The 16,152-nt window shown below is 36.8% G+C and overlaps 1 protein-coding gene across 5 annotated transcripts in view; it reads right to left on the reverse strand.

Moving 5' to 3' along the window:
• Positions 1-16,152, reverse strand: part of TUT4 (terminal uridylyl transferase 4) — a 72,642-nt gene that overhangs the window by 53,913 nt on the left and 2,577 nt on the right. For 2 of the 5 annotated variants that reach the window (XM_045026549.1, XM_045026553.1), the window contains exons 2-6: positions 14,905-14,962; positions 7,811-8,486; positions 7,142-7,305; positions 5,629-5,745; positions 1,696-1,873 (exon numbers count right to left, since the gene is read on the reverse strand). In XM_045026549.1, the coding sequence (XP_044882484.1) occupies positions 1,696-1,873; positions 5,629-5,745; positions 7,142-7,305; positions 7,811-8,375 (1,024 nt within the window). In that variant the 5' untranslated portion in view covers positions 8,376-8,486; positions 14,905-14,962. The remainder of the gene's footprint in view (positions 1-1,695; positions 1,874-5,628; positions 5,746-7,141; positions 7,306-7,810; positions 8,487-14,904; positions 14,963-16,152) is intronic. The other 3 variants (XM_045026552.1, XM_045026550.1, XM_045026551.1) reach the window with 3 other exon arrangements.

The following is a 16,152-nucleotide window of genomic DNA, read 5'->3' on the forward strand; positions in this document are numbered from 1 at the left end:
CATACATAAATTGGATTTGAAAGTTAAATATTTTGTTAGTGAAATAACATGAGGGATGGCTGATGTATGAAGATTTACAAAATATGTTATCAAAATAAAGTGTTTACAAAATATATGAGCAAAATAAAGTAAGAGGAGGAGGAGGATGGGTGAAGCTGATACTGAATCTACAGAGAGATATTATATAAGTATTTTGGATGACACAGCAGAGACAGTTTGCATAGCTGTTAAGAACAATAAAGGCATTCAGGTGTTTCTTAGAAGCCATAACAGACCTCCAGAGCTGTAAGAGAAGGAGAAGAGAAGCAATGAAGGCAAAATAAAAAAATTATATATGGAAGGTTTTGATGAAATGAACAAGACAAAAGTACTTTCATCAATAAGTGGTAATACTGAAAAAAAAAAAGCAACAATGTTATCTAGTCTATTAATTTAAATGGGATTTAAATTTTGCCTAGAAAGCATATATGACCCGATTTAAAAAGGTGATCAGCACCTGCAGCTCCCATTGACTTCAGTGGGATTTGTGGGTCATCAGCACTTCTGAATATCAGGCCCATAGTGAATGTTAAACAGCAACTTTCTTGATAATTTTCAAAATTCTGATGTTACTATCCATAACCACCACAGGCCTTTGCAATGCATGGTTCATATTTGGCACGTGCAATAATACTCAAATCACTGAAAGTCCAAAGAAAACAAACTTAAGGCCAGAGTTAATCCCACTAGAAACATACATCTACCAGGTATAATTATTTAAAGAGATCACAATCTTTTCCACTAACAGACGTGCCATCCTGGTTATTTACTAATCCCCAGGTTGTTTACAAATTCAGTCAAGCTAGTTTATGTCATTACTGCATTGGTGAGGGTAACTCACCATTGAACTTCTAAACTGCCAATGACATTAAAAAGAGAGAGCACGAACAATATGAAATAACATTTGGAATTTAGATACTCAGATTTAAACAAAATTATCAACTTCTGCAAGCAATTTTGCTCAGGTGAGGACCCATTGCCCTCATATTTAACATGGAGAGACCTGTGAGAGCTATGCTCCTTCTTGATTTAAGAGACCTCCACTTTCAGTAAAATAATGCATATGAAGACTTGTAGTCTATATTGCACCTATGTATCAAGGGTGACCTACAAATAAAACTATTGGGGTTGAGTATTTTTTTTTGCTGTTTCTTTTTAATTTTTTTTAAACTTTATTAATTCAACTCTTGTCTATCCTGACAGATTCCACAGACAACTGGAGAACTGGTAGAGAAAAAGTAAAAATTAATTGAGAAGGGAAGTGACATTTAGTCACACTGTTTAAAACTCTTTATTTTGTTTACATCTATTTAATTTAAATGCATTACAAATACTTGTGAGAAGAAAAATTTTTGTTATAGCCCCATCACTACAATTAAGGACTGGGACTCCGAGAAATGCTTGTGTAAAGTTAAGCACATACTTAAGAGTCTGTGCAACTGGGAGCTAAATCTCTTTGAGACCTCAAACAAGCCGGCTAACAAAACCAGAGAAGGTAAGACTTGACATTCCTGATACTTCTAAAGATATAATAAAGATATTTCAAACAAAATTAACTATTCCACACTGAGAGAGAGCAAGATTTAACTTATAATTGTTAGAATAAATTAAGAGAATGTCTTGCATTTAAAAAAAAATGAGGGACTTCATGCATACCTGGTAAGGGCTGTTGAATAATCTTCTCCATCTCGTTTACAATTTCTTGGCGGATTCTGAAGTCATCATCTGATATGCCTTGTTCATTTGCTGCCTCCATAAGCGTAAAAGTCAAAGCAGCCACTTGTGCAGGGGAGGAAGGTGGGAGGCCACGCAGCTCATTTTCTTCCTGTTTTTCCTGGAGAATTTTTGGATGATAAGAAGATAATTGTACTTGATTATATTATTTTTAACTTGAGGGTTTGCATTAAATGGTGCCCTGACCTGCACATTTCCATAGGATTCAAACTCTGCACAGCCCAATTGGCATATATGACAACTGGGCTCATGGAAATGACACTAGATGCTCCATGTTAGCAAAGGAACAGGTTCTTGCAGGGCCGACAGCCAAGGAAGGAATATGAAGGGTTATGTTCCCTGAATTATATTTGCATGGCTGAGAGCTCTGAAACAGAGTTTATCCGAAGACATGAAAGAAGCTGTATTTTTTTTTCTTGCACAATAAACACTAGTGATTGAACAGAGAGCCCATCTGCAGGACTCCAATGAGGCAAACAGTTTCCCCTGACTCCCAATTAAATATAAGGAGCTTGTTCTCCTCTCACTACAGCCCAACCAGTTACTTTCATCAAGTGCTCGTTTTAATCAATTGCATTATAATAATTAACTTCATTTATTGGAGATAACTACTTTAGGAGCATTAAAACCTGATAAATCTCAGATCACCTGGAATCAGCAGTGACCACTACTTGGTTCTGAAATTCACTGATTACTTGAAATTGTATGACTCACCATGGAAACAACTTAATCAATAGCATAGTTTTTGAATAAGTGAACAACAATCTGTTATGCATCCGCACAACACAGCACCATAATAAAAGTGTTGACCAGATCTCCACATTTATATGTACACAGTTCAAGTTTATTTATCGAGTTAGCTCTATTTTGATTTCCTTACTTTAAAAATTAAAACATGACAACAAAAAATAATATAAATTTTGCAAGATTTTTAAAATTATTTATTTTGTCACTGTTGGGTTTGTTTTTCTATGGGGTCTGTTTTTTGTTTGGGGGGGAGGGGGGAGGTTGGTGCAGAAGCTGCTATTGGTAAGCTAGTGTAGTCACTCATTAAGGTAAATGTATCTAACCTTAGCTCGCATTCATTTTATATATGTGACCTGGTTGGTCTTTCTGCATTACTGGAATATTAATGTTAATATTATAACATATAATATATAAGAGAGTGTATATTTAGATGTATAAAATTAGAAACATATGATATTTTTAGGGCTTGAACTGAGTCTTAGATCCACTGGATGGGAATGGAGGGGCATATTTTACAAAATATAATTTAAAAGTTTATTTTGTACCCATCATTGTGAATCTGGGCTTACACTATAAATTAAAATTACAGTGGACAACAAATGGCACAGATCAAACCCAGCTCTTCACCCATTAATTAGAAGTATCCACATTTCAGCCTCCCACACTGACTATTCAGATATACCAATGTAACAACAGTGGCCAAAAACACCTTCTTTCACATCTCCTGGCTAGATCATGCCCTTTGGACTCAAATGCAGAACTAATTATAGGGATCTGTGATTTTGTCACCTCAAGATTGGATTATTACAACACACTATACCTTAGTCTGACCCAGAAGACAACCCACAAACTACAGATAATTCAGCACACAAAAACCCACCTATTAAGTGAAGCAGACCAATGAGAGCACATCATGCCAAAACTTTGTGCTGTACATAGGCTGCCAGTTCAGTTCTGAGAAGTCCAAATTCCCAGTCCTTATCATTAAAGACCTAAATACGGTAAAACCAGTCTATCTCAAGGACTTCCCCTTTCTGTGCAGCTCCCCAAGTCATTTATATTCAATAGAGACGTCATGAGTGATGGAATCCTGATATGAATTATAAAATGAAGAAGCGCATTCTCAATAGTCTCAACTGTGGAATATGCTACCACTGGAGATTAGGGAATGGCCAAATCTTGCAACCTTCAGACTACAATGTAGAACTCTTCATCAGGTATTTTCTCCAACAGCTACGCTTCAGAATGTCCCCCGCAACCTGCTCCTGGAGAAAAACACCTATATCCAGCTACTCATAAAGGAGTGGCTTAAAAGTAAATGGTGACAAGGGAAGAACAGGTTCCTTCTCTTAAAGAATTAATGAAGACCTTTTTTAAAATATTATGATATTTTACATATTACAGAGATAGACATCTTAGAAATTACTCCTGGAGGAATTCTGCACTACTACGCGTGCACATAATTAATGAGCCACACATATTTTTAATTTTTTGCACAGAAAAAAGCTTCTGACGAAATGTTGCTGCAGTTCTGCCTTTTGCCCACCAAAGGGTACTGTGGCAGAAGACCACAGCAGCAGCTCCCAGCCAGTGAGGCAAGGCAAGAGAAAGAGCCTGCCTTCTTCACAGTGCCAGTCAGGCCAGGTCAGGAGAAAGGGGCTATGAGGATACAGAGCGTAGTCGGCCAGGGAGGGCAGGGTATCAGACAGGGGCTCATAAGAGCTAGTGGGGGAGGACAGACTGGGGCAGGGGCCGAATGCGAGTGGAGGCAGAGGCCCACAGGGAGAGGGAGGTGCAGGGCCACATGGTGATGGGGGAGGGGGTTCAGAGCTACATAAGGGCAGGGGAGTGGCTGGGTGGGGGCACAGAGACACATGGGGACGGGAGATGGGGGACAGGGACACATAGGGATAGGGGAGTGGCTAGGTGGGGGCACAGAGACACATGGGGTGGGGAGGGGATACAGACCCACATAGGGACAGGGGGAGGGGATGCAGAGTCACATGGGGATGGGTGAATGGGTGTCTGAGTGGGGGTGGAGGGACACATGTGGACAGAGGGTGCAAGAACACATGAGGGTGCAGGGGTAGATGTTCCTGACTGAATGAGAGAGGCTAGGAATCAGCCAGCGTCTGCATGGGGGAAGCTCCCTAACAATCCCTCCCCACACCCCAAAAAATCTGTTCCATACTTTCCCCATTCATACCCAACAACCCTCCAAGTTCACACCCAGGCTCCTTCCCAGCAATTTACTTCCCTCTCCCTCAGCTCCTCCGTTATCCCTGACTCCCACAAGCCTTTGCACTGCTTCTGAGGGGCGCGGGAAATACAGTTCTCTATTGTAGGTTAAATGAATTATTACTCAAGAGTTCTGTATTAATATGCCTAATAAGGCATCTATTTGTCAAGAAACAAAAGCATTTCCTGAATCTTTTTTGTTGTCTATGTTGTTACAGACATACTTGCTGACAAGTATTTTGAAATAAATGACCAAAAATAATTGAAACTGGTGTGTTTATATTGTGTTATTTTGACAGACAAAATATACAGAATTTTGCATAATTTTAATATATTATGCATATAATTTAATTTTTTGTTGCAGAATTCCCCCAGGAGTATAGAAACGCTTCTGAAAAAAACTACTACTATTTTTATATGCAACATTCTAATGGGCCACACCAACTGGCTAACATGGGTATTTTATAAGTAATACTTCTAAGAGTGAACTTTATCAAAAATTTTAGCTCCAAGTATCAGAGGGTAAACTAGACACTTCTGAGTCACCTGGATAGGTTTGTGGGTCTGGTATTCCACATTCTGTATTTTCTAGTTCAAAGGAAATGTTACATTATATAGAGAATTCTGGTTACAACATAAACAGTATTACATACTGTACAGTACATTATAAAAAGATTAATAACCTGAAATAGATTCAGTTACAAAATAGTTAGCCAGCACTAATCTCACAAAAAACAATTACTTTTTTTTTTTAGTTTTGATTTATCAGATTCACAGAATATACGATCAAAAAAGTAACCTGAAGTTCTTACAACAAAACAAAATGTGTGTATTTCTCCACAGACTCAAAGTCTTCATTAATTAACTTACCATTATATTTTTCTTATGACGTTTTTCTTTAATGTGCTTGTGAGCTCCCTGGATATTTTCAATGTGAACCAAGCAGAGTTTGCATAGATACTGGCAGTTGGCATATTCTGGGGAGCGCTGAAATAAAGAGGCCAACATTTTTTTTTAAAAAGAGACAAATACTTCTGCCAGTAGCCTATGACAAATTGTGTCAATGATAAACAGTACTTAGCATTTATACAGCTCCTTTTAGGTCAAAGTATTTTACAAATATTAATTAATCAAACTTCACAAGACTTTTGCGGGTTGGATTATCCCCACTGGACATGACATGAAAGTGACTTGCCCAAGGCCACATAACATGTTAGTGTCAGAGCCAGGAGTAAGACTCACAAGTTTCTGGCTTCTAACCCTTAGCTCAGGACCACTAAGCCAATTCCCTCTCTTGTTCAAGCTCTTTAAATGTAAGGATCTGTAAAAATCTCATCATCAATCCTCCCAATGTCTTTTTCCACACTGACAAGAAGGGATATATATTCATTATAGTGTCAGCCTACACATGTACTCCCTTTTTCTGCCATCTTTTGTAATTTTTAAAAGTATGCATTACCATCCTCCCTCCATTCGAACATGTTTATATTTGATAAATCCACAAAGCATTTTGGAAATGTCAGCTATTAAAATAGTATGGGGATTAATGCACAGGAAACATTCATTTTAAAACACTATTTGCTCTTGCTGAATTTGGTCTTTTGTGGTTTCACAAAAATTTGATATTTTCTGAATACTCAATATTTTCTGATTAAAATGTCAATGTAAAATAATGTGGCCATTTTGCTTTTATCAATATAATATTCTGAGCCTTTATTTCATTTGTCTGAGGAAGAAGCTTAACAAGATGAAGCTAAATATCAATCTCCTGGGGCTTAACTAGTTTTTGGGGAGCGTGAAGGATCTCCTCAATACTGAGGCAGACCAAAAAATCTTCTGAGTACACTTCAAAAGCAGAAGGAATCTTTGTGTTTTCTTAAATACACATATACTGACTTGGGTATTGCTTTAGACCAGTTTAAAGGAGGTGTTTTGGGGAAGGTTTTCTGGGATAGAAATGTATGGGGAAGTTTGGCATTCATTATTTATAGTACTCGGACAAGTGACATTCTATAAACACCTAAGATAGATCAGCAGTGGATCCTTTAGCGCTATTAAACTAAAAACACTGGTAAATGCTCTACATATGCCATATGGGAGATCTATGTTCAATTTTCAGTCAATGTTTCTTGCTCTCCAGGCCAGCAATACTGAGGAAGCGGTCAGCTGTAGTGGGCAGTGTCTTATGTCACCCAAAAGAACCATTCTAAATAAAGAAGGACTAGTGGCAATAGGGTCAAAAGGAAGTCCCATCCAAACAAAAGTATGGTGACCATGATCTGAAGTCTCATAGGCATGGGGCTAAAGAGGCTCTTTACCAGAGCTACACTGAATTTCACTTCGCCCTGGTCAAGCAAAAAGGAACGAGACTATCACAACCTACTTTTTCTAGTCGGGAGATATAATCTCTTTCCAGTCGCTCTTCTGCTTGTTTCAAGCCTAGCTGCTGTTCTGCTGTCAGAGTAGACTCATCAATTACAACAGTGTTTTCTAAATACTCAGTCTCCAAATTATGTTCTTTAGCTGATTCAGGATTCTTCATTTTGCCTGGAGAAAGAAGTTGGCACTTAATTATTGTTTTCCAGAATAACTTTTTAAAAATGGGGAGGAGGAAGAAGTAAGCATTACAAACAATATAAGGTAGTCTGTAGGTGCTTTCATGCAGGAATCAACTCTGTGGGCTAAACATGAGAACATTCACTGGTACTTTTTAAAGAGCATCACACAGATTTCTGTTTTAATATTTTCTAATTTCACAAAACAGCCTGAAATTGACACACAATCAGTTAAAATGTGGCTCTAAATAATTTTAAAATATTGCATAATCACTTTTAAACAACATAGAAAAGAAATGTAGTTAAATGCTATTCTTCTGACCTTTATTCTCCAAGTAACAAAAGGTCTATTCACAGTACACTCTTTGTAACTGTGCTTGATGATTTTCTGTATGTAACTGAGAAGATATGCAAAGCAGAAATACTTCAGAGCCCATTTCAGATTGTTAACAATTTGTCAAAGAAAACTGAATGAAGTAGTGTACTTTAATACTTACTGAAGTCATCAGACTTGTGCTCCACTGTTCTTTGATTTGAAACTGTCTTACCAGAGTCACCAGTCTGATCCATGCTTGTTTTTGACATATGAACTCCTGGTGGATTTTCCAATACCAATTTCTCTCTTTGTGTAGCTGGTAAGGCTTCCATATTGATTCCATTCCCAGAAATATATGAGCTTAGAGAGTTTTCTCCTGTCTGCTGAACTTTTGTCTGTTTCAGGTTTTCTACTGCTGCTGGTAAATTAGATATTTTTTTTGCTTTGCCATGACTTCGATCCTGAAGGTTTGACCCCACATCTTTAGATCCAGGAATGCAACTATTTACTTTACATGATTTATTTTCTCCTGATTTTTCAGAACAAACATCATTTTGTTTACTCTTTTTGCTACTGCTCCCACTTGGAGAACTTCTCCCAACATCTTTTACAGATTTATCATTTCTATTGTGTTTATAATTCTGATTGTTTATAACTCTGACTGCTTTGCCTTCTTCACAGACAACACGGGTAGACTTTCTTGGGTCATGATTTCCATTTTTTGAGCTCTTGGCCTCTTCCATCATAGTGAAGACCTGCTTCTTCCGTCACTTGAGACTACTTGAAACGCAATTCTCCAGTAATATGATGTTGATTAAAGTCCACTGTTTGGGCACAGGAATCTGGCTGATTGTCTGCTGGGGAAAAACAATAGTGAGCATTTAAAAATATGACAGGAACAATATCAAAACTCTACGAAAATATGTATTAAACAGACCTCCCTCTAAGGAGTAAGAAAATGTATTGGATTGAATTATGTTGAAAGGAAGAAACATTTTTCCAAAAACAGTTTTCAATAATAAAATTTATATTATTCTTAAAGTAAAATAAAGAAAGACTCAAGAATATATTTTCCTAATAGGGGAAAGGAAGAGACAAAACAGCAGCAAGAAAATTCTCACACAGTTTTAACTGTCACCAGGTCTGTTTTCTCTCTTTTCTACATTGTTGTTGTGGTGTTATATATTGAATATTTGTCATCAGATACCATCTCTTCTTCTTTTGGCTTTAGAAGGGCGGTAAAAATTAAGGAAATCTATAACTACAGTGAGGAAAATAAGTTAATTGAAATATTAAAAACAGACAAAATTACTCTAATAAAATGTATGACTAAAATCAGCCTCTGAGGAAAGCTAATTCAGTTCTATCAATTCAAGAAAAATAATTTTTTTCTACCACTCAAATTGTTAAGAAGCATGGATTTGGCCCTCTATTTATTGTGGCGCCTGTATGCACAGAACCTTTGGTAATAAGCTTTAGGATATAAACTACTCAGACAAAATGTCATGACAAATATATTAATTTATATAATATGTTGCTTCCTCAACCACTAGAGTTGTCTAAATAGTCTACCTAACCTCAGATTAGCTGAATCCCTTTGAACCCTGATTCCTTGAGGAAGGCATCATCAGCACTCAATTCTGGGGTACAGGACTTATGTGTTTGACCAGGTTTTCAATTTAATTTAACAGTAAATGGGAAGACTGACAGCAATAGGATTCCTTTTGTTTGTAACTGATTGTTTGTGTTAATGTGAAGCAAGGAGATGGATTTGTGACAGGCACTAATACAAATGTCTGAATAATTTTGATATGATGAAGTGCTGAGAATTGAGTGATCCATAATATGCAGGCAAAAGGACAATTGAATATGTAACTCCAGCAATATGTGAATCTGAAAAGTAAAGCTGACACTTTACCTACTATGTTACACATTGTGGGTAGCAACCAGGGGAATTTATGGGTGCTTACTTAACCATCAAAACAAGTACCCATATTGTTCTATGGGGAAAAAAATATAATACTGACAAATCAGGGGTGGCCAGCCTGTGGCTCCGGAGCCACATGCTGTTCTTCAGAAGTTAATATGTGGCTCCTTGTATAGGCACCAACTCTGGGGCTGGAGCTACAGATGCCAACTTTCTAACATACCGGGGGGTGCTCACTGCTCATCCCCTGGCTCTGCCACAGCCCTGCCCCCACTCCACCCCTTCCCGCGCCCTCACTTCAGCCTGCCGTGCCCTCGCTCCTCCCCTTCCCCTCCCAGAGCCTCCTACATGCCACAAAACAGCTGATCGGGAGGTATGGGAAGGGATGGGATGCGGTGGGTGGGAGGCACTGGGAGCAGGGCGGGAAGGGCTGATGGGGAGCTGCTGACGTATTTGTGTGGCTCTTTGTCAATGTACACTGGTAAATTCTGGCTCAGGCTGTCCACCCCTGGACTAAACGGTAATTAAGTTCAAACCACTAGATTTTACTACATTGTAATTCATGCAAAACTTCATTAAAAAACTACAGTGGAAGGAACAATCAGGTTAAAATTATATATTTGTAAAAACAGATTTCCTTATATGTGTTATAAAACCCCAGATTATCTACACTGAACATATAAAAGGCTAATGTGCTATTAGTCACTTATGATATTTTACTTTCAGCATTTCTCTCAGCTTGAAAACAGACTAATCATTTTCACTTTCTGACTCATTAATTTGTATTTTGTGGATAACAAACACTTCAGGAGAAGGTTTAAATTCCAGACTAGAAACTGTTGGAAACCATGTATTTATATGACTGGTTTCATAAAACCTTACCTTAAAAAAAAAACTCAACTAACACCATCACACTGTATTTTGGGCTTAGATCTATAAGGCATGTACAGTAGTTTTAATTTACTGTGTATTTTGCCTCTTCAAGAGCAAAGGGAAGAATAATAACTGTCCAATATTTCAGCTATAACTTTCTCCATAAACAGAATGCATATTACTGTTTTCAATTGATTATGTTAGAGCATATAGATTTAAAAAAAAATAAAGTCAAAAATTGGTCTTGTCAAGTTAAGACTCAGTAGTCATCAACTTGAGTTTTACATAAAGCCATACAAAATGAACACAGAAATGAACTACAGATTATCAAATTCATTCCAGTGCACAGGCAGAAAAGATTCTCTCTTAAATATACTGAACTGATATTACAACTTCCAGCTATTAAAGTGTTATTACACTTCATCTAGCTCTTGGCCCAATGGCCAAAAAAACAAGACAGTAAATGTGATTCTCATTGGGCTTAGAATTAATACTTTTACATTCCCTCTCTCAAAATCTCTCTCTAGAGTGAGAGATAAAATACTACACGGAGAACTGTAAGCTATACTACCTCATGGGATTTTGTGGCTCTACAATGAATCTCAAGATGTTTGGGTATCATCAGAACCCAGTCACATTTTTCCTATGTTTCATCCATTTCACAGACATGTCTCAAACATATATAACATATATTACACACCCTCTCTGCTGTCCTTTGGGTTTTAGTTGTTGTAATTTTGAACCCTGTAGGATTTTCTTTGAGATTTAATATTACTGGAAAAAATCCTTCAAGACATCTGTCGGTCAGCTCTGTGTTGTTAGGGTGTGTTGTGGAATTAGAATACTAGAGTTGACCAAATCAATCTATGTAGAGCTGACTTCAGCTCCTTTTCATAGTATATACACACCAAAACTTCCAGCCACAGTGAGTTTATTGCAATTCCTATTGGCTCTCTCCCTTTTGGCTCACCTAATAGAATGGCTGCCTGTGAAGCACCAGAGTCCCATTTTGAGTCTTGGCTGAGACAATATGCAAGCAGCAAATCCAAACTGGCACTGGGAACCCTGCTAATATGCTAAATCTGTTCTAGTGTTTGACCACCAGTTGGCAGGCACAAGGCACTTCTATAATGACTACTGAAAACGTTATACCTGTTAAATGGACAATGTCAGGTTAAAAAAAATGTTCTATTTTTTAGAATTTCCTATGTTACAAACAAGACTTTAGATTAAAACTCAAATAATTTAAAAAATCTAAAATATTACTATTTATTTTGCATTTTTCTCATCCCGGACCATTAAAATAGACTAATCAGTTTCACTCTTATTTCTAGTCAGTTTCTGACTTTCATGCACCTGAAAAATACTTGAATTTATAGACTTCCTACTAGTGATAAAAGCCATTGAAGTAAAGCTTGCATAGGCTGACTGGAATTAGAACCTGTAAATTATAGTACAACCTGAAAACACATGGACAATTAACAGCTATTAATATTGGTTTCTACTAGCAACACCAATACCAAAAATCAGAGATGTGAAGTTTAATTTGTATTCTAAACAACATAACTGAAGAGTGCTTATCAATACTGCAACAGCTCTGTTATTTTACTAAAAATCAAGACTCATTTCTATCAATTGCCTTGCTTCTACATAAATAATAAAAAGTATTTTTCCAAAATAGTGATGTGGGCTTATCTATCTTTGCTTGACAGATATTGAAATTTGGACTGTATATTTATCTTTAGAGTGGAATAACAAGTCCACTATCATCGTGTGAAAACATAAGTTTGCCTCTCTTTTCTCCTTTGTTCATAAAACTGCTGCTAAATTAAAGAAAAATAGCAGAAAAAGTTGAAAACAAGATAGCTACTAGCACTAGAGACACTGGCAGTAAGTCTGATCATATTTTAGCAGGCCACTATTTATCAGGTTTTAATTTTTTAATTAATTTAAATCATTATTGTTAGTTGTGGGGACTGGATGGCTCAAGGGACTGATAATGGAGTAATTTCACCATTAGGTCACTGCCTCAAATCCAACACAGATAGTGATCAAAAGTCATTATTTTACATTAGCTAAAGGCTATTCAGTGACTACCATGAGACAGTTTGGTGATCTAGGTCAAGTTCCTCGAAAAAATGAGTCCACAGCTAAGTTGCCACTCAAATAGATTTTCTTGCAGTAGTTAGGAAAGAGGACAATGAAATATATTCAATATTAAATTATATTAATCAAGATAACCATTCATTTCCTTAGATTTCCTTCAGCTGGATTTTTTTTGTCACATTTAAAACACCTCAACCCTCATAGCACAAGAACTTGAATGCTATAATAATGTTACATATTGACAGAGAGAATATAATCAAAATTAAGTTAATTATGGCCAAAGTACAGCAGTGTTTTATCTCTGAGACAATTATAAGAGAAAACAAGTGGGCAGTCCTTAAGACTTGGATATTTTCTAGGCTGCAAAAAGGTGAATATTTCAGAGGCAACACCTACTCAAGAGTACTTAGATTTTCTAACTACAGCGTAAACTGAATAATACAACTTTAAAAAATCATATAAAACAAATTATTTAAAAGATACTTCCTTACATTACTATAACTGACAGACTATATCAAATCTAATGTACTCTTCTCCATTTTTACAATTCATTTGGCTTGCACAATGAAAGAACTAGACATTTTCACTTTTGTTTCTTGACAGCTTGTAAGTTTCACTTCTTGGCTCTAAGTCGGTATTAGCATATAAAGTCTTTAAACTGCAGAGAAATGTTTAATCCAAAAAGTATGAAAAGCTCTTTTTATTGATTTATTACATTTCATGAAGACATTTCTAGCATTTTGTAAAATCTTTCACACACACCTCCAAAAAAAAGTTAAATTTTGCACTTAAACTACCTTTAACTATCCTTTTAAAACTTTACATCTTGTATCTGATTTTGTTGTACCAACATGCTTGGGGGGAGGGCGGGGGGGGGATGAAATGGACTGTGTGTCCAGACTGTATATGGCCTTGGTCTACACTTGTGCCTGGGTGCCTATACAAACCATTCAAACTTCTATCATACTTTGACTGTTGTCATAAAGTATTTCTTATCATACAGTTGAGAGCAGTTAAATCTCCATTCATATAATTAGATCTGGATTAGGTTATGAAACCAAAATTTAAGAGATTTAAAATTCAAAGAGGCACTGTCAGTGGCTACTGGTGACTGCAGCTCTTTACATTTAAGGACCCACCCCCAATAAACCCAGGACATAGGTATTTTTTAGTTAATGAATGTAAATGCTGAGAGACAACACATTAGAGTACTGTTTCTATGAGAAAGACCAATATTTAAGAACAAGAATCCTATTCCAATCAAACAGGAAGAGTAGAAGGAGAATGCAATGTGCATAATGTGTTATGTGTAAGATTTGTCATTACAACAAATTCAGTAAGAAGTTATCATTTTAACAGTGTTACAACCCTAACTCTGAGGGGAAATAGTTTTGGCAGTATTGTTCCAAGTTCAGACTTTGATAGAAAAAATTCCATGCAAAGTTTCAGCATGGATCAAATGCTTTATACCTGCATTATACAGCTGCCTATTGGCACTGGCTTGATGTAAATAAAACAATTTTGTTTGATGCCAAATTTAGCAGTTAGACATGGTACAAGCATTAAGATTGTTTCCTTAAATCTCTAAAGCATACAGGACAGTCATCATTTACAAGATATGCTTACTACAAGTTATTTCTATTTGCAAAGACATACTTTTTCTGAGCTGTCATTCTTCATACTAGGTAAAGAAGAACAAGTCAGAGAGAGAAAGGGGTGTGGTCTCAGCACAGGACCAACAGACGGGGACTCCTAAATTCTAATTCCTGCATTGCTAACAATTCTCACTGCAGCTGGGCAAGTCACAATCGCTCTCTCAGTTTCACCACCTGTAAAATGAAGCTAAAAATATTTCCCTATCATAGAGGGGTGTTGTGAACATTAGTTACAGTTCATCTTGCTATGGTATTGTGCAGATGGAAAAACACTATGAGCATGATCCAGAGCCCATTAAAATCAATGGACCCACTGACTTTTGTGGGCTTTGGATCAGGCCCTGTAAGTGCTAAGTATTATTGTACTAATGCCAGTAAAATATGTATGTATTTTATAAGTTTCAGGAATGCATTCTACCACACCATTTAAACAGGACAGCACTTTGTCTTCAAAGCACTCCACAAGCTATGTAATACTTCAGAAATAATCATAAGCAGTTGACATGGTTTTGGCATAGGAATCTGTATGGTAGAAAAGCTGTGGCAAGAATATGTTAAAACACTTCGGTATACAGACCGAGCCTTGGCAGTCTGCAAACAAACTATTGATAGCAGTCTCACAAACCAACACTTATTTTAGTAAAGAAAGAAATTTTGAAGTTACTTATCACTGCTAATTTTATATTTTAAAAAGTGTTTATAAAAGGCTTTTACCTCAGCCTTGCTTCACAATGGTTGCATTTAGAAATATCAGCTATTATTGTCAGCCTCACTGTAACAGAAAAAGAGAGCTGATTTCATAATGGAAATTGACTGAATTTCATCTGCTGACAAAATTAGTTCAAGTATAGGTTTTGTTGTAACATCATAGCCAAAGGGGGCTAATTAGAAACCATGTACTGTGTATACAATTGTACATGTGTGATTCTGAATAAAAAAACTGGGTTTACTTGCAGGATCATTAAAGTCAAAGGACAGTGTACAATAACTTCGTAAATTATAATACTGCAAAGTTCAAGAGAAAATTATTGAATTATCCACAAGTTAAACACAATTTGTGACTACCACCAACTCATAGTTTAGGCTGTATCAGTACATTGACTGGTAATGTGTAAAAAGAAGTATAAATATTGAGTAATACATTAGACTTTGATCCTGCAACTGGGTCCATATAAGCCAGTGGCATGATCAGGACTTTAATTTGTGTGTGGTTAGTAATTTATGCTAAACTCTTCTACAGTTCATTCAGTGGGACAGGGACAATAATAATAGAGAGAAACTTTGAAATTTAGAAAAGAATACCGAAGACCAATACTCCAATACCTAGAAAACATTAGGATCTACTCACAGCTGTACAAGTTTTTGCACTGGCTTATAAAAAGAACACTGTGACTACAAAAAGCAAAATTATTATTCTACAGGCAGAGCCACAACAGAGCAGAGGAAATCCAGCTCACAAGAGGCAATGGCTGGAGGTGTTTTGCTTTCAGGGGTGTTGGAGGGAAATGTGCTCATTGGCAAATTGTGCCCCCACTCCCCCTTTTGAAACTCTTCCCAAAACAGATCTCCATGCATTCTTCTCTGCATAGGTAGAACAAGACCACCATGGCCTTGTCCCCTGACTATCCAGATACCCCTTGTGAGTAATTCAGTACTGCAGGCACCTTCCTTCCATGTGTTTGTTTACAGCAGGGGTAGGCAACCTATGGCACGCATGCCGAAGGTGGCACGCGAGCTGATTTTCAGTGGCACTCACACTGCCCAGGTCCTGGCCACCAGTCCGGAGGGCTCTGCATTTTAATTTAATTTTAAATGAAGCTTCTTAAACATTTTAAAAACTTTATTTACTTTACATACAATAGTTTAGTTATATATTATAGACTGATAGAAAGAGACCTTCTAAAAACGTTAAACTGTATTACTGGCACGCGAGACCTTAAATTAGAGTGAATAAATGAAGAC

The sequence above is a fragment of the Mauremys mutica genome, chromosome 8, assembly GCF_020497125.1.
Source record: "Mauremys mutica isolate MM-2020 ecotype Southern chromosome 8, ASM2049712v1, whole genome shotgun sequence".
In the NCBI taxonomy this organism is placed as follows: Eukaryota; Metazoa; Chordata; order Testudines; family Geoemydidae; genus Mauremys; species Mauremys mutica.